The sequence below is a fragment of the Schistocerca piceifrons genome, chromosome 1 (genome assembly GCF_021461385.2).
Source record: "Schistocerca piceifrons isolate TAMUIC-IGC-003096 chromosome 1, iqSchPice1.1, whole genome shotgun sequence".
In the NCBI taxonomy this organism is placed as follows: Eukaryota; Metazoa; Arthropoda; class Insecta; order Orthoptera; family Acrididae; genus Schistocerca; species Schistocerca piceifrons.
The window spans coordinates 44231669-44251995 of NC_060138.1; the positions used below are offsets into that span (position 1 = coordinate 44231669).

General features: G+C 38.8%; 1 protein-coding gene across 1 annotated transcript in view; it reads left to right on the top strand.

Annotated features, from left to right (window-relative positions):
• The window catches only part of LOC124797781 (anaphase-promoting complex subunit 1), a 349586-nt gene extending 332684 nt beyond the window's left edge, over positions 1-16902 (top strand). The window contains exons 34-35 of the mRNA XM_047260813.1: positions 9251-9382; positions 16555-16902. Of these exons, the coding sequence (XP_047116769.1) occupies positions 9251-9382; positions 16555-16667 (245 nt within the window). The 3' untranslated portion in view covers positions 16668-16902. The remainder of the gene's footprint in view (positions 1-9250; positions 9383-16554) is intronic.
• The last annotated feature ends 3425 nt before the right edge of the window (positions 16903-20327 follow it).

Sequence of the window (20327 nt, forward strand, 5' to 3'; positions counted from 1 at the left end):
TGACTGCAAGGACTACACGCAACATTCAGTGAGTCAGTGATATTATTTGTGGTGACCGCCGGGTGACTGCAGATGATTTGTATTGCATTACCTCCCTCAATGAAGGCAGTGTGATGATGACTATTCGACAACTGGGATACTCAAAAGTTTAAGCAGCTTGGGTACCAAGAATGTTTAACGATTAGAATAAAGAGGCAAGGAAACAACTGCCTCCCCACTCTTGCACCGCAGCACTTCTGTTTGGAGGGAAAAGAGTTTCTGGAAAAAATTGTGATCAGAGACGAAATGGGTTCATTTTTTTGAAGCAGAATCAAAGAGGTAGTCAGTGGAATGGCATCACAGAAACTCAATGAAGTGGAAAAAGTTCAAAAGCACATGAATTGCAGGACTAGTTATGGCTATAGTGTTCTGGGATGCAGAGGGTGTGATTATAGTTGATGGTTTGGATCAGAAATGCACAATAAATTCTGTACAATAAGTCATAACTCTCAAACAGTGTAAAGCATATCTTAAGCAAATTCACCCAATAAAGGCTGTGGCAGATGTTCGTCTTTTGCATGACAATCCAGGACCACACACCAGTTGTCACACCACTGAAGAGACTGTGGACATGTGGAAATTGGATGGGAAGTCTTGCCTCATCCCCAGTGCAGCCCTGATTTGGCATCATCAGGCTTCTGTCTGTTCAGATCACTAAATGAACATTAATATGGTATTAACTTTGAAAGTGAGGAGTCCATGTGTCAGTGGTTTTGGAAGCAGGACTGTGTGTTTTATTACACTGGAATACATGCCCTTCCTGAAAGATGGACCAAAACTGTGATAATGCTTGTTTGTCTCAGTTGATTGAAAACTCTTATTGTAGTTCCAAGTTTGATTGAATGACTCTGTTCTGAATCCTTCCAGCTGTGAGGAGAGAGCATAATCCACTTACGTCTTCCAAAGGGAAGTGTGCCATTCCAGATTTTTAATGAAATTAAAATTGTTTGTGGCGATGGTGTGATGAATCTCACTATTGTGTACAACTGATGTCATGAGTTTGAAGCTGGTGGAACAAATGTTCCAGATGAACAAAGGAGTGGGAGTCCGGCAATTTTGACTGATAAGGGGCTGAACAGGATGGAAAAAATGACTCGACTTTGGGTGAGATGAGTGCAATGTTTCCAAAAATCTCCAGATCTCTTCTGCATGAAATAATCACTGAAACACTTGGTTTTCGAAAATTGTGTGCAAGAGTGGTCACAAAAACAGCTCACAGATCAAATCGAAGTCAAAAGAATTGCAACTTCATGAGAATTTCTTGAGTGCTTTGAACTGGAAGGTGTCCGCCCCGGTAGCTGAGTGGTCAGTGTGACAGACTGCCAATCCTAAGGGCCCGGGTTCGATTCCCGGCTGGGTCGGAGATTTTCTCCGCTCAGGGACTGGGTGTTGTGTTGTCCTAATCATCATCATTTCATCCCCATCGACGCACAGGTCGCCGAAGTGGCGTCAAATCGAAAGACCTGCACCAGGCGAATGGTCTACCCGACGGGAGGCCCTAGTCACACGACATTTCCAACTGGAAGGTGAACAATTCCTTGACACTGTTGTGGCTGACGATGAAACATGGGTGGCTAATTACACCCCTTAGATAAAATAATAACACTGGGGAACAGTTTGTTACAGAGTTTCTGTTGAGTTTGATTTTTGAACTGTTTATGGGTGTAATAGGCATGTCGATTTGAAAACTGTAGTTTGTTTTCTTCTACCATGTCAAGTTTTTTCCCTATATCTTACATGAATGTGACCACTCTCCTTGAGACTGAGCGTGGAGCACAGCAGGCACAATTGCTCTCCAATTGGCTGACAAAAACCTCACCGTAGCAGAACGGTGACAGGTTCATATTGTCTAGACAAGTTCAGTTTGCTTGAGTTACTGTAGATATTGAGTGTTGCTGTGATACAGTGAAGCACATTCCAACATGGAGACAAGAGTTCTTGTTTGTATGCAAGGTAATCAGTGTTTAGTTTTTATTTACATATGAACTGAAACCTTTCTCTCTGTCTGTGTCTGGCAGTTTGCGTTGTAAGTGCATAAACAGCCCTGATTCATGTTGTTATGTATATAGCAGTTTTACTTTTCCTAGTCAAAGGGCAAACATCAGTACATATGTCAAGCAAGTCTATTGTGCATATTTTAAAATCAAAATTGGTGATCAAGGTAAACTGTGGATTCCTTACAAAGTGTGCAAGCAGTGTGTTGAGATTCTCTGGATGTGGATGAAAGGAATGCGTGATAAATTTACGATTTGGTGAGAGCTCAGAGATCACTCAAGTGATTAGGCCTATTACTTTTGTGTAGTGAAAAACATAAGAATATAACAAGAAAAACAAGTATAAAGTAGATGAATTGAAATGAAATATGTGGTGAGGGCCTTCCAGTGGGTAGACCCGATTGCCTGGTGCAAATCTTTTGAGGTGACGCCACTTCGGCGACTTGCACATCGATGAAGATTACACAAACACCCAGTCCTTGAGCAGAGAAAAATCTCCAACACAGCCGGGAATCGAACCTGGGCCCCTCGGCATGACAAACCGGCGCACTGTCCACTCAGCTACAGTGGCAGACATAAAGTAGATTATCCTAGTTTACCATCAGCTATATGGTCATGCCTCATTCAGCTGAAATCCCAGTGCCAGTTTTCAAAGAATTACCCTCTTTGGAAATACAGGAGTACAAGTCTGGTAAAGACTGAAGTGACCCCAGCGACAAAGACTTTGGTACCGAAGATGATTCCCTGATGATTCTGTTTGTAAGGGATTTGAGCAGCTTGAGCCAAATGATATGGCATGAGATTTGGGATGATACAAAAAAACTTGAGAACTGTTAGCATCAAGACTGCACGAGAAGAAATTTTTGAAAATAGGAGCTAAGTAACCTACTTTTGATCAAGAGAAAGAGATTTCTGCAGTACTTTTGAAGTGATCATTTATTTATATATTGCCATAATGTACATGGTTTATTGGAAGACATCGGAATTTCAGCTTATAACAGAAATGGATGGTGCACGTTCTTCGATAGTCCCAAAGCGAAACACGAAATGTGTCCACCTTCACAATGGAAATTAATTTGGCAAAGTCCGAAGAGGCCATTCAGTTTGTTTGCGTGAAGAATATGAAGACATAAAGAGAGTAACTGACTTGTTGCAATATCCCGTGCACAAATGGATCATCTGTGTTGACTTTAAAATGCTCTGCTTCCTCCTTAATGAGCAAATCGGATATATTGAGTATCCCTGTTATTTCTGCATGTGGCATAGCAGAGAGCCCGTGAGAAGCATTGAGTGGAGTTGAATTTGCCCCAAGATCAGAGCTGAGACCAGGTATCCAGTCTTTCTATATAAGCCACTTGTTGACCGAATGAACATTATACTTCCACCTGTGCATATAAAACGGGTCTCATGAAGCAATTTATTAAAGTTTTATCAGTTGAAGGAGACTAATTGACGTATCTCATTTTAGCATTTCCTAGCCTGTCGTATGGAAAGAGAAAGGCTGGTATGTTTGATGGTCCTCAAATTCGGCAGCTCATTAAAGATCAACAATTTATGAGATCAATGACAGAACTTAAAAAGAATGATTGGTTGCCATTCAAAAACATTGTCAAATAGTTTCTTGGAAATACATGAGTACAGAATTACACTGAAATTGTCCAGAAACTCTTACAGAGCTTCAAACTGCTTGGTTGCAAAATGAGCCATCAGATTGCATTTTTCATATAGCCATCTTGCTGACTTCCTGGAAGGTCTTGTTGCAGTCAGTAATGAGCAGGGTGAGCGATCCCACCAGGATTTGAAGGCCATGGAGGCATGGTATCAAATGAGATTGGATGTAGATATGATGGGTGACTATTGTTGGAGCTTCAAGCTAGAATGTCCATAGATTAAACACCCCAGAAGAAGCATTAAGTGAAAATTTTTATCTTAATATGTATGTTTACCATTCGGCAAAGAAACTGTACTGTTTGTGTGAACATTATTTAATTTGCAGTAATTATTTGGAGCCTTTGTATGAAGAAAATGATTCTTTCTGAACAGTATATTTGGTAAGTTTCCACTTTATTTTCCTTGATATGCACATTTTGTGTGACTTTTGAGGCAGAGGGGCTATTCTGTAGCTTAAAAACTTAACATAATAGACAAAAACCATAGTTATTTTGGATGCTGAGGCCAAAGTTAGCCAGAAACCTTTCACAGATCTAAGACAAACAGATTGTTGTTCTCCAGTGTACTCAATGCAGTGATGACATCCCTCCTCACCATCAATGAAAAAATTCAAAACTGTTGTTTTGACCTGAAAAAATATGTCTTGCCTCTTTTGAGGCTGTAAAGCAATTCTTCTCATTAAATTTTTGCCCCAGGGGAAACAGTTGAAGTTGCACTGTACTATGAAATCCTATAAGACTATAAAGAGAAGTACAGAACAAAAGAAGGGGAACATTAACAAAGGGAGTGTGTTACATGACAGCGAACGTCCGCTCCCAGCCAGAGCCACAAAGCGACTCTATGATTCATTCAGTTGGGACATCAGCAACCACCACCCTCACAGCTCTGATCTGATACCTTTTAGATTCTCATCTTTTCACCTCTCTGGAGAGGTTTATAGATGGTAGAAGGTTTTGTATTGACAACGAGGTCCAGAGTGCCCTAGAAGTGGTAGTGTGCTTTTTTGATGAAGTTGTTTGGAAGCTCATATGTTGGCTCGTAGAGTGCTTTGAGAACTAAAGTGACGACATCGAAAAATAGTATCTGTTGTATGCCTGTGAATTTCTAAATATATAAATATACTTCTTCCTAGTAAGGTTTACTTCCATTCTACCTTCTTACTCAACATCTCGCTTGACTTTGTAGCTTTTTCTTCCTGTTGACATTTGATGACTGAACGGGTTATAAGTGGCACAAAAGACAGACAGTTCACACCACAGGTGGTCATGGAGTTAAGGGGACATTTTCGGTTGTTGCAGAGAGGGGAGTTGTCAGAGAGGAAATGCTGACATAATCCAATCGGCGTTGCCAATGCAAGGTTTAGCTTCACGGTGCAAATTTATGACAACTACTGCAAGTTTGCGGCAGCAACGGAAAAACAGGACAGTGTTCTGGACCGAACCAATACGTGATGAAGAGGCTGAGCGCCGCCACCTTTTCTTGTGCCACTTATAGCTCAGTCTCTCTGTTTTGTGTCTTTTCAATGGACTGTATGCAGCGACAATATCGATCGTCAACCTTTTAAATTCAGATACTGAGTTTTGAAGAATATACTCATTCAGAATCAAGGAAACACTGGCTATTTTCGGGTAGTGAGCTCTTATTGACTGGCAACTTGTTACGTCACCCAACAGTCAGAGCAGCCACCACACCACTCTAACATCTGAAAAATGTTTATGTGATCACCCTAAGCTTGTGATGATAGCTTGATACCAGTGTCTACCAATTGTAGTTGTATATTACAGCACTGAGAATGGTCACTAAGTGACCGAAAATTGATTTTTCTGACAATGAAACAACGAGATACGGCCAATGCTGATTTTCCTTCCACTTCTACCTGTAAAATCAGCTCACATCCTGGATGTGTGGAGAGGGGAAGTAGCCCTTCAACTACAATAGTGCGGATACGAGTGAAAGTGTTTTGTGAAATGTTGAAAATATGCTTTTCGTGCAGATCATGTGCTGTGTCAGAGGTGTCACACAGAAATAGAACCACGGTTTTGTGATTGCACATTTTAAAGACTTTCGTGTTCAAATCTGACATAGTACAGTTGCAACAGATATGTTCACTACTCACATATATACTTTACATCATAAAGATGGCAGCAGTGATAAAGGCATGAATCAGAACTGTAGTGTCTGAGCTGTCTTTTAAATTTACGTTTTACAGAGTGTACAGCCAACTTCTAATAAGCTTCTAATGTTAGTTGGGGAAGTAAACTCATTTTATCACTTTTCTGTTTTTCTCATCAAGCCTAAAATAATAATTTGACGGGGTGGAGGATATGAAGTGCAGTGAGCTTACGAAGTGTGGCTCCTAAGAAAAAGTAACAGTAATGGTGACAAAAGTTTGTCATTAAGCAGGTGTCTGCATTTGTGCTTATGTTTTACGACGTAGCTGGTGTGGTATTGTATATTTTTACTTGCTAGCTTTATTTCAGACATAAAAGGAAAATTACTGTATCTCCTAAATAATTTTATAAAATTGACTAAAACAATTTAAATTGTAGCTGCTGTAAATTTTTGTGTCGGGACTGATTCCTTTTTGCCGAAGTGCTCCTCATTGCATCGCATGTACAGTAATTCTTTTATTTAAATAGGCCCACCAAATTATCATCTTCCAACCTAACCTAGACTTATTGTTTGAGTGTGTGATTTAATATGTTAATTTTGGAAGTATCTCGCATTACAATGCACTATTTCTAACACACATTTCAACCTAACATAGACCTATTGTTTGTAGTTTGTGATCTAATATTTTAATTTTAAAAGTATTTCACATTATGGTGCACGATTTCTTACAGCAGGTATTATTTCCTTCACCTGCTGTGGGTGGACTTTGGAAATATGCTGCTTTGGAGTTGTACAACTATTGTACTCGTACCCGCAAACTTCACATTTAAGAACTTTCATTTTTATTTCAAATTGCAAAACACTGCTAGTACAAGCAATCAAATGAGGTAAAACACATGCACTGATGAGTGAGGGCCAAGGAATTTACTTGGTGTGTAGATACTCTGGACTGTACCAGCTAGCCTTTTGGCGGGGGAACGAGCACTCAGTTGCTGTAGATGGAAGGGGGGGGGGGGATGAATGGGCAAGATTTATTTAAGGTTGAAAGCTGTCAATAACATTTCCTCCCTAGCTGGACTAAGCTACTTTCGTGTCAATTCGATTTGTATTTACTGATCGACAGATCAACATACCATGTGAATGCTCTCCTACATCATTTTGATGGGACCGTCTTATCTCGTTTGGGTGTGAAAAAGCTCTCCCCTCAGCACCATAAACAAGGAGTAGTTTACAAGCAGTATACTAGAGGTCACTGCACCCGCATCATCGAGTACCGGTATGCTGCACTGCCTTTGGCTACAGAAGGAAAACACACACCTCTGCATGTTAGATTCTGATGCCTTTTGCCATACCTCACAGTTTTCAGTTTAATTCATTGTGTTCACCAATTTATGCTTTTTTCTGGATGAGCACAAAGGAAAAATCTCTCAAAAATGTGTGTTTCGACCTATAATTTGTGGTCATAGCATGTCGAAAATGGTTTGATTTCTTTTTACCCAGATACCAATTTCAATTTTTGTCAAGTTTTTGGCTCAAATGGCTCTGAGCACTATGGGACTTAACTGCTGTGGTCATCAGTCCCCGAGAACTTAGAACTACTTAAACCTAACTAACCTAAGGACATCACACACATCCATGCCCAAGGCAGGATTCGAACCTGCGACCATAGCGGTCACGCGGCTCCAGACTGTAGCGCCTAGAAGCGCACGGCCACTTCGGCCGGCTGACAAGTTTTTACTTGCTGTTACACATTTGTGATTTTTTAAGAACTAATGACATTCAGCACCACAAATTCTTGTATAAACATTTAATTTCCTTTGTTCATACAGATTTTATACACTGTATTGGAGAAGATTACATTTTTTAATCATATATACTAATTAAATATATATTTTTGCTCATGTTTTGGGGTTTCACATTGTCCTTGATTCTGCATTTTCTTCAGTTTTGCATTTTTTTAACTGTGGCCTGCACGAAATTGTAAAATAAGGGTTTCACTATATAGGGTGATTCTTATTAACATTAAAAAAACTCTGAAGCAATATAGATGACACTGAGACAAGTAATTTAATGTAACACACATTGGACCATAAATGTTGGGAAATACCCCAAAAGTGGATGACAAATGTTGAATAAGTAATGTTAACAAATGACGTATCTTGCTGCATGTGCAGTGGAGCAGTTGGGCTTGTTGATCCTACACTAACTGGTGGGGTCCAGGGCTACACATTGCTCCGCTACACTACTCTGTTTTCATTCTTGCATTATTCAGTGTGATACGGTAGTGTTCACGGTAGTGGTAATGCGGGACTATAATTAATCAGTTTACATTTATGAAAACAGAATAGCCTAGTGGAGCAATGTTTACAACTGTCCACTGCCAGCGAGAGTAGGGCAGACAAGCCCCTTCACTGCACATGCAGCTAAGTATGTCATCGGGTGATGTCATATTTTCAACAAATGTCATCCACTTTTGGGGTATTTCCCAACATTTGCAGCCCTATGTGTCATATATGCAATTACTAGTCTCAGCATCAGTTACATTGCTTTTTAAACATTGATGACCCACTGTGTGTGTGTGTGTGTGTGTGTGTGTGTGTGTGTGTGTGTGTGTGTGTGTAAGTGAGGGAAAGGTTCTTGCCAAAAGACTCCAAAGTTCCTGACCAATTTACTTGAGATTAAGCATTTGGACAGAGACAGGCTATACATTTTTAAGTACGTAATATAGAAATGGATAAAGTTTTGCCAAAAAATTTGAGAAGTTCTTGTATACAAAACAATGTACTGATTTGTTTTCTTCCTCACCATTAGTTTTACCAAAAACAGGAAAGTTGTATTTATGGCTTATCAGCTTATAATTAGAATACTACTACAGAATCTGAACCATCTGACACTTTGTAATCTTCCCCATTTGAAGATTAAAACTATGTGAAATACTGTCATTGACTCTACTATCCTCACAGATACAGCAGTTGAAGAGCTCTCTCTCATACCATTTATATTTATCATCATCATAATTGATCAACCCATTCATTTTAAGCCACCAGTTTCCAGTCAAGGTTTTGTTTGTAATAACGATAAATAAGGCTCAAGGTGAGAGAAGAGGTGTAAGGGGATAGAGAGTGGGGGGTGGTGGGGGAATTGGACAGAGAGAGGGGGAGGAGGACATGAGCAGAGAGGATGGAGGGAAGGAGGAGTTTATGATGTATATCTAATTCCTGTACATATTCAGCAATTGCAAAGCATTGCTGAGGTCACTAGTGTATTACCTTTTTGATTTTTAAACGAGTGAAGACTCTTACTTTCTGAATGTGCCTTGTATATGAATTAGCTGTTACAGAAGTAAAAATTTTGTTAATAAATTAGCAGTCACTATTCACTTTGTTATGAGTACCAATTTGTTTATAATTAATTACTGTGCACATTTCCAACAGATCTTTCACTGCCTCTAAAAGCTTATCTGAAAGGTGAGCTGTGCTGCAGAACTGAAACAGCCCTACGATTGACTATGTATCTCACTTATCATGAAATACCTTATTATGGAAAGTTTGAGGCACTCGAAGCAGGTAATTTGCTACAGATTAATTTTTTTCTGTGTCATAGACATCTTAATCTCTGCAAACTTTATACAACTGAAGTGTGATATTGAATTGAGTTTTTAGTATAGTGTAAACATTTAGGTACTGCAATATTTCAGAGAACTGGCCACCATTTAGCTTTATTTCAAAGGAGAAACTTTTCATAATATTATACTGATACATTGTTTTTATTTCATTCATAACTGGAAGAGGTCCAGGTAGTAAAATATTTTGGTAACTACTCATTATCCTTGTCCAGTCTGAGCCTTTGCTCATTCTCCAATGACCTTATCGTCAAAGAAGCACAAACGTCTTGCATAATATATGACACTTTATTTCTAAGATAGTGGAGATATTTTTCTTGCTAAGTGGAACAATCTCAACCTGTTAACAGAAATGTGCCTTGCTGCCCCAACACTCAGTGCTGATTATGTTGTGGCTAATTTTATAGACTCCATGTTGGGCATTATTTATGTAGTGTTCTTTTAGTAGTTTTAACAATTGTTCATTGCCAGAGGGCTGAAGGTATACCAAAAGCAATCAGTTTTATAGGGTTAAAAAAATTACACAAAAGGAAAACAGCTAATCAGGAATCACATACATTAAAACAGGCAAAAGGACTTCATTTTTATTTCTAATGAAATAAGGAAATCAAACATTTGCCTGGTGTTTCTCACAAGGAACCCTAGGTCCCAAGTTCAATCTTCAATAAGGCTCATTTGGAAGTGTTCTGTTAACAATTGTGACAGGAAAAACATTACCTGCTAAAGTCTCAACATGTAAATCTGGAGGGCAACAGAAAATAAGTGTCTGGGAGGTAGTGAGGTCAATCTTCTATGTGATGTATGTATTGCACATCACAAAATGGACAACGTTATCATTTGACAGATGTTCATAACAAACTATTAACTTGTGCAGTGAGTGCCAAATGAAAAAGATCCATGACTGTGATCACAAAGGTTCGTACCAATGGGCTGATCAGACCTGATGGAATTATGAGACATGATGGAATGTAATGGCTTGCAACTGGATGCGAAACAGTTTGTTGTGAAGCTTGCCATGAAACTGGCTATCCTTTAAGCGGAGATGTTGAGTTGCAGATAGGCACATCAAAAAGACTCTCAAACATGTAAGCTTTCATCCAAAACGCCTTCTTCCAAAGTGATCAGCTGCACCTGATGGGAGAAGCAATCTGGGTGGTGGGGGTCAGGAAGAGGGTGGGGCAAGGAGGGGGAAGGATAGCAGGATAGTGGTGGGCGACAATAGAGTGCTGCATGTGGGAGTATACAGGGACAGGATGGAAAAGGAGAGAAGTAGAAAGACTGGATGTTTGGTGGAGTAGAGGGCTGTCTAGTGCTGGAGTGGGAACAGGGAAGGGGATATGGGTGTGACGGACAATGACTAACAAAGGTTGAGGCAAAGGTGGTAATGGGAACGTGGTATATAGTGCAGGGAGAGTTCCCGCATGCACAGTTCAGAAAAGCTGGTGTTGGTTGGAATTATTCTAATCTTATCCTCACCATCCCTGTTTAAGTGATACATAGGGTATTGTAGTATATTCCTAAAATCACCATTTAAAGCTGGTTCTTGCAACTTTGTTAATAGACTTTCTTTGGATAGTTTACATTTATCTTAAAGAGTCTTCCAGTTCAGTTCCTTCATTATCCCTGTGGCACACTCACATGGATCAGACAAAGCTGTGACTATTTGTTTTGCCCTTCTTTGCATACGTTCAATAACCACTGTTAGTCCTAATTGGTATGGGTCCCCACACACTTGAGCAGTATTCTGGAACTGGTCGCACGAGTGAGTTGTTATCAATCTCCTTTGTAGAGTGATTGCACTTCCCCAGTATTCTACCAATAAACTGAAGACTATCATCTGCTTTAGCCTACACTGAGCCTGTGTGATCATTCCATTTCATATCCCTACAAAGTGTTACACCCAGATATTTGTATGAGTTGGCCAGTTCCAACAGTGATTCATTGATATTATAGTTGTTTTGTGAAATGCACAGTTTTACATTTCTGAACATTTAAAGTAAGTTGCCAATCTTTGCTCATCTTTGAAACCTTGTATGATCTGACTGCATATTTATTCAGCTTCTTTCAGACTGTACTTCATTACTCACAAAAAGTCTGATTTTACTATTAACATTGTCTGCAAGCTCATTAATATACAACATGAACAGCAAGGGTCCCAACACACTTCCCTTGGGCACATCCGCAGTTACTTCTACATGTAATGATGACTTTCCATCCAAGATAACATGCTATGTCCTCTGTACCAAAAAGTCCTGAATCCAGTCACAAATTTCACTTGATACCCCATAGATTGTTCTTTTGACAATAAGCGTAGGTGTGGTACTGAGTCAAATGCTGATCGGAAATCAAGAAATACTGCATCTACGTGACTGCCTTGATCCAAAGCTTTCAGTATGTTCTGTGAGAAAAGTAAAAGTTGAGTTTCATGTGAGCCTTTTTTTGGAATCCATGTTGGTTGGCATTGAGGAGATCATTCTGTTCAAGATCCCTCTTATGTTTGAGCTCAGAATATGTTGTAAGATTCTGCAACAAATTGATGTCAAGGATAGCACTTTTTTCAAAAAACTGGGGATGGTTTTTTGTTCAAGGGATCTATGATAGATTATGACTAGAAGAGAGGCTAACTCAGTGTAGAATCTGACAATTCCATCAGGCCTTGGAACTTTGTTCAGTTTTAACGATTTCAGCGTTTTGTCAACAACACTGACACCAATATTTATTTCATTCATCTCTTCAGTGGTACGAGGATTAAATTGAGACAATTCTCCTGAGTTTTCCTTTGCAAAGGATCATTTGAAAATGGAATTAAGCAATTCAGTTTTTGCTTTGCTTCCGTCAGTTTCATTTCTTGCCTTATTTGCTAAGAACTGGGTACTAACTTTGTATCACTAACAGACTGTGCATATGACCAGAATTTCTTTGGGTTTTGTGAAATATCATTTGGCAATATCCTATTATGGTAATCATTAAAGGCATAACGCACTGTTCTGTTGCCAGCCAAATGTGTTTCCTTCAGCATCTCTCTATCTATAGACCTAACTTTTGTTTTACACCTATTATGCAAGAATCTGTTTCTTTAGAACTTTCTTTACAGTGGCTGTATACTGTGGAGGTTCCCTCCCATTATGAGTTGTTCTACTGGGTACGTATCTACCTGCTCCTGCCCTGTGCTAGAAGTTTCAAGTTCCTCATTTAGATATGACACTACTGATTTTGTGTCTAGTTTACAGAACATATATCTATCTTTCTGCTTGTTTCAGTTGTCCTTTGTACTTTGGTAATTGTTGTTGCTACAAACATATCATGGTTACTGATACCAGTTTCAGTGTGAACATCTTCAAAGAAGTCAGGTCTATTTGTTGCCATTAGATCCAGTATATTTCCATCATGAGTGGGTTTCCTAGTTATCTTTTCTAGGTAGTTTTCAGAGAAGGCATTTAGTAATGTTTGACAGCATGTTTTATCATGTCCACCACTAACAAAACTGTAATCTTCCCAATTAATTGTTGGATGATTAAAGTCTCTAACAATGATTACAGTATGATTGAGGAACTTATGTACGAGTGAACTGAGGTTTTCCCTAAAGTTTTCAGTTACAAAAGGTGGGCGATAGAAGGTTCCCGTTATCATTTTATGCCCACCCTTGATACTGAGTCCTGTCCGAACAATTTCATAGGCAGCTTCAATTTCTATCTCGGTGGATTTGAGTTGTCTACTGCGACAAATCCACCCCTTCCATTTTCCATTTTCCTCTCCTTTCAATATGCATGTACATTTTTTTCAAAACTCCCACTGCTGTCAATTTCAGCTTTCAATCAGCTCTCTCTACCTAGTATTATGTGAACTTCATTGCTTTTCATGAGCACTTCAAACTCTGGCACTTTGTTGCGAATGCTTCGGCAGCTTAGCATTAAGATTTTAATGCCCTCACCTATGGGAGGCATTTATTTTGATCTTATGCTGACACTTCTGGGTTTTCTACAGCTGTCATTGTCTGGACTAGATGGAGAGTTGCATAGTCCAAAAAACCTCTGTGTGCACCCCACACACAATCAGCCGCCTGAGTAGCACTCTCTGATGTGTAGTACACACCTTACCCATTTAGGGGTACCCTACATTTTTCGACCCTGTGGTGCAAGTTCAGGAAGTCGCAGCCTAGCGTGGCGCAGAAGCTTTGAAGGCACTGGTTCAGTCCCTCCACTTGACGCAGAACCAAAGGGCCGTGATCAGTTCTGGGGGCAACACTGCAAAGTGTGAGCCATGGTCAGTTCTGTGGGCAATACTGCAAATTGTGAACTTTGCTGATACTCTATGCACAAGGCTAATCTTCTCAAACTTCTCTGCCAGTAGCTGGAATGACCCAAGTATGACTTCGAAGCCCAGACGACAAGCATCATTTGTTCCAATGTGCGCCACAATCTGCAGTTGGTTGCACCCTGTCCCCTCAATGGCTGCTTGAATACCGTCTTCAACATGTTGAATTAGACCCCATGGATACACACTGAGTGCTTGTATGTGAAGGAGTTTCATGAAGTAGTCAGCAGGAGGAGTGATATCCACTATTCTAACCCCCCCCCCTCCCACTTCTAACCCCCCTCCCACACACACACACACACACACACACACACACACACACACACACACACAGAGTAAGAAAAACAGACGTGCCAAGCTGTGTGGTCTCCATGGCACAGGACAGTTTCCCAGCAGTGGGTTTGCAAAATCTTAAAAATTTTGTGCAGTGTTTTATTTAATTTGATGCAGTGCAGTAACTATGGCATATAATGAAAAGAAATTCAGTCCTTTATGGAGTGGAGCTATGACTGTGAGATGTGCAGAAACCAATTTTTTCACCTAATAGTTTTCTTAAAACCAAATGATAAATATTTCATAGTAACTGGAAAATCTGCACGGAGAGAACAGGGCATGTTATGCACGACCGTCCATTGGACGTAATACCCAATAACTCGAGAATAAAATGATACATTGTTCTGCTCTCAATTTTAAATGAAATTTCTATGTCTCATCTACATTTCATTTGCTGTAATGTATAAGCAAAAATCAACCATAAGCAAAGCTTATGTAATTAATTTTTACCTCTGCAAAATCTTTGAAATTTTGTGCAATGTTTTACTTAATTTGATGCAGCACAGTAAGTATTATGGATAATGAAAAGCAATTCAATTTGTTATTGAGTGAGGATATCAGACAGTAAATGTGCAAAAATGAATTTTTTTCACTTAACAGTTTTCAAAAAATCACATGATAAATAATTCATATTGGCCAGAACACAGGCTCTCAGCTGTAGAGCCATAGCAAAATCTATCTCGGCGCGGAATGCAGAGAGCACCTGTTGTAGCAGTGAAAGGCTTAGTGTTTAGTCATCTACAAACTAAAATGCAGATTCTGAAAATGGTGAAATTTCAAAGAAAGGTGTCGTGTTATCTAGTCAAAAACCTTCTGTTCAGTTGAATTATTTGAATGTCAAACAGCAAATTGGATGCGCAAACAATATGCTACTGTATATGAAATTAATTACTGTTTAGTGAATATGAACTTGTAAAAAAAATTGTACATTATATATTATTAAGTATTGTACTATACTTATGCAAATCTGTGCTTGTATTATTGTATCTAAATGCTTGTGTAATCTTAACCTTAAAATACCGACAGTCTGTCCAGACAAGATTAGCGAACCAGTTAGCTATGGTTATAAATGGTAATGTCTGGAAAAGTGTGTCAGCTTGTATCTAGTACTAGAAAGAGGCAATATTAATAACAAATTTTTTCAGAGCCTCATATATCTGATCAGTGATTTCCATTGTTTTGAAGTTTACAAATCACCTGCTTGGAAGTTGATTGCAGTACCCATATTGCCTGTGGCCAAAAATGTGCAAGCTGCTAGCATGCACCAACTCACACATCATTCCTGTTGGACTTTCTAAGGTCTAGCTACTGTTAATCGAGACTATCAAGTGTGCATTTGATTTTTCAGGCCTTTCTTTCCAGGGGACTAATGATCAGCTTTTGTAATGTCTGAATGAATAACCTTGGCTGTTACATAATTGTATAACTATCCACTTTTGGTTTATAATTATTAGTGTATAATGTCTTTTATGTTCTGTTTTCCTGGCTGCACTGCAAATAATGCCTGAATTTCTTTATAGCAACAAAAAAGGAAGTAAATAAGTCACTAAGGAAAGAAAATAGGGCTAGGTTTTGATGAAAGATTTGTTGTTCAAGCATCAATGAACTGATGTTAGTGACTGATAATGGGTTGCTGAAGTTACGGAAGAAGTAGTAGAGAAAATAGCGAAATGTATGACAGCTGTTTTTAAGGAAGGGAGATCCAAGGAAGAGATGAAATGAGAAGGTACCATTCTAAACAAAATGGCAGAAATGGAGGAATATGTCAGGTGTTTATCAAAATATTTTCCTACTAGACAAAAGCAAATTACTCCAAGCAATACTTGCATATACTTTGAATAATAATAATAATAATAATAAAATATATTATTATTTCTTTCCTTTCTCAGACATTATTATTATTATTATTATTATTATTATTATTATTATTATTATTATAACTCAGCCCTGTCTGTGGCTTAAAACAGGAAGAAAGAATTGTGTCAGAGCTGGAAGCTTTATTAGTGGCTGCACAAGATTGGTCCTTAAGGATGAAGAACTTAAAAAGAAACCCACTAATAATGAAAACAAATCAAGCTGATTGAAAAAATGCATTTATGCATAAAAATCAAAAGTGAACATCATTATAGAAAATTTTCTTAATTGCATGGAATGCCTTGTAATTAAAATTTAACATATACTCATGGTGGAGAAGCAACAAGACTAATTAATCCTAGATGGTGGGGGTTATATGCAGAAGTTAGTGGATGAGGTCAAAGAGAGGAAGGGGGGGGGGGGGGGAGGTTGGAGAGTTCACAGTTACATGTAGAAATAGTGTGTGAATTGAAATTTGTACATTTTGGTGATGCATGCTGGGCATACAGTTTTATAGATGTTTTTGCAGGAGAGAAGTGTGTTGTGAAAGCTACAGTTGAGTAGTGTGCTTATTGTTCTTTTTGCTGTTATTAATTTGTCTTCATTTTATTACAGCAAATGTAGCTGATCCATTAAGCATGAATCTGAAACTTCAGCAGTACCGCATACCACCAAGAACTCTGCAAATGATTTCGTCAATCTTTGCAACAGAAAATATGCTACTTTAAGGAAGGTCTTGCCAGTTGTGATTTCTGATAGTTTTGTTGGAAAAGTCACAGACACCAGAGAAAGGTGGCGAAGAAATTTGTGTACCGTACAAAGCTGTGATACTTCACATAATTTTTAATTGGAGCGTTGCACTGTAAATGTTGTTCGTTGTTGTGTATTAAATGCTGTACAAGACTGTTTTCCACTGAATTCATGGTTTTACATGCAATTTAAAGTGGAATTTGTAACTATGAATCTTTTGTAACACTGATTTATTTCAGTATTGTATTTAAAAATTTTAGAATAAATTATTTTTATCAGTTATTTAATTGCATCATTATTTATTTTTGTCCTTCAAGTACAGTCCCAAACATGCATCTGATAATGAATCTGAATGACATAATTCACTTTTTCAACAAGTATGGGTGAATTTTTTAATTCCATAGACTCTGAGATTGTAAAATATGTACGCCACCTGTTCATCAGAAAAAGACAAAAATGGCTGACTGACATCTTAGAGTATGCAGCCTCAGTGTACAATACAGCACCAGTGAACTAAAACACTGCTGTCATAATGCGTTGCAAATCATTGCAACTGTACTCTCAATGCAGAACATCCATGATTTGGACTCAAAACTTGTATTTGTACAAAAAGTAGAAATGGATGAGGGGGATGTAGAGAGAAGTACAAGTTACTTTTAACAATAGATGAGGTGAGGAACAGGAAATACAAAGACATAAATGGTACTAGGTCGTATATACATCTACGTCCTGGAGTGTTTATTTTGGGTTTACTTCATTTTCTTGCCAATATATTCCCATGGATGGCTGTTTCATAAAATTAGTATCCAAGCCAGCTAGTATGATCCAGATAACCATACTCATACAAATATCTTCCACAACGAGATCACATTTTGACAAACAAAATGGCTGAGAACGTAAGACAGAATGACAGCTTTACAGCTTCATTTGTTCTTCTTCTACGACTTCACTATTGCTATTGTGAGCGCCATTCTTCCGTGGCCGCAACACACTTCCAAGCCACGACATCTAAGAACAAATGGCCCCAAAGCAGGTGAACATACTAAACTCATCATCCCTTCTAGCAGATATGCTGCGCCCATGTACCTTTCATTACTTGCACATAATAATAAATCGTTCCTCCAGCAATATGCTGCCCAAAACTTAACCACTAATAAAAATGTTTATTGAATGTCATGATCACTTTTCTTCATTTAGAAGGACTGAGAGTAACCCATCATTTTTCCTAAAGTGGTATTTTACACGTCAATGCACACTCTGTGAACCACTACAGAGTGCATGCAGAGGGCACTTTCCGTTCTACCACATGTAGAATTTCTTCACATTCCATTCACATGAAGAGCTCAAGAAGCTATGGGACGAATACTGTTCATATGACATGTGTTTGTATATATCACATAGAAAATTCAGTTGTGGAATGGTTAAACTTGCAAGAAAACACAATGGCTGGCTAGTGCTTAACTTCAGGATGAGAGAAATCAAGTACCGCAAACAGAAAAAGCTAAAGTAGAAACTAGTAATCCTAGCTTTCAGAACTGTGTTTTTGTTCTTCAGACAGATTGGTCAATGAAGACTAGGAAAATGGGTGTCATACTGTTTAAATGGCTCATGTGGTACAGTGGGCATTCATACCTCACTAACATGCTGTTGAGGCACTGGATGTCCCAACACAGACTGTTCTTCTAGGTCTATTCATATGTTTAACCACATTAATGATGGTCATTCTTATATAAAATTCTGCACTGTGAACACATCAATTCATAAACAAGAATTGTTTCACTTATTGTTCTGCGTTTTATGTAGGTTTTTCCAGTGGTTGGGCTGCAGTTAGTGGTGGAGAATGGGTGGGAGCCATTGCATGGATAGGTGTAATAGTGTGCAGATCTAATATGGTTTCATAAGGATGTTGCAGACATTAGGGGGGCAACAGAAGCTGATAGTGGATTTGTGTGTAGAGAGTATCGGGGAGAGATGACTTCATTTTCAAGCTGTCTGTCCCTACTCCCTTGAAAAATGTCAAGCTCTAAAATGAAATCTCTCTCTCTCTATCTATCTATCTCTCTCTCTCTCTATCTCCCCCTCCCTCCCCCCCCCCCCCACCCCCCTTTCCTCCTTCTCTTTTCCTCTCCTCCTCTCTTCCTCTCCCCTCTCCCACTTTTCACCTTTCTTTTTCAATTACTTTTCTCCTCAGTCTGCTAATTCTATCATCACTGGAAATGCTCTGTGTTTACCAATGATGTCTACTTAACTGGATGTCAAATTGCAGCTGTCTCAGCATGCTAGTCTAAGATCCTCATACTTTGTTTCTTGCCTAACTCTAACATGGCCATCATGAAGAGTCACTAGAATGCAAAAGAAAATACTTTTTGATGCTGCACCCTCATGAACGTATTGAATCAGATGTTGCAGATTTCTGGAGAAGAACAAAAGACTTGTTTCATAACTAGTGCAAAAAAACAGTGACAGTCCCCATTGCATCATATCAAAACTCTAGTGTGATCTGTACACTGACGGGCTGATCAGGAAACTGATCTGTATATAATCTGAATAATCCACCCCCTTCCCCAACAAATCGTCTCTTTCTTCCTGAAAGAAGGAACAGTGAGATCTGAAAATTGGGATTGTGATATCCATTTTATTTGAATCTGTTGTTGATGCTACATACTACATGTGCTCTGCAAACTGTGAAGTGCATGGCAGATAGTTGGGCTTCCTCCCATTCGATTGCTTATAGATCGTGGAAATAATGATTGCTTAAATGGCTCTGTGTTTGCTGCAATTAGTCTAAATGTAGTATATTCCTAGATTCCCCAGGTAACATTGGTTCCTGATACTTTTTAAGTATTCTTTTGCAGGATAGTTCTCTATCTTCAAGTTCAGCCAGTTCAGGTTTTGAAGTAATGTCGTGAATGGGTATCTACATACACATTAGTTAAGCATGCCTGCTATAAACAGTTTTACTCATTGATCTTGAAGAAAGGTATGATAGATCAATTATGAAACTTCATGGCAGGTTAAAACTGTGTGCCAGATTGAGACTCGAATTCGGGACCTTCGCGTTTTGCGTGTGAGTGCTCTACAAAGTGAGCAACCCAGGCACGACTCATGATCCGTCCTAACAGCTTTACTTCTGCCAGTACCTCATATCCTACCTTCCAGACACGTAGCTTCACAGAAGCTCTACTGCAAATCGCGCTCCTGGAAGAAAGTATATTGCGGAGACATGGCAAAGCTTCAAAGCTTGAGTCAGTCAGTTGGTAGAGCACTTACTTGCAAAAGGTAGAGATCCCGACACCAAGTCTTGGTCCAGCATACAGTTTTAATCTGCCAGGAAGTTTCAGATTAGTGCACACTCCGCTGCAGAGTGAAAATTTCATTCTAGATCAATTATGCAATAAGCAAATGTCATAAATAATTTAATAATGAGTGTTTGTTGATGCAAGTTACAATATAGTGTGTAATTATCTGTCAAACCTAAGCAACACGGTTGGTGGAAGCTACCATGTGAATAGTAGTAATAATTATTGGATATTGCTTGCTATCTGTTTATTTCCTGGCATTGTATTTTGAAATCTTATTGTATTGATTCAGATTCTTTCCATGCAGAACATACATGAATTATTCCTTTCACATGATGG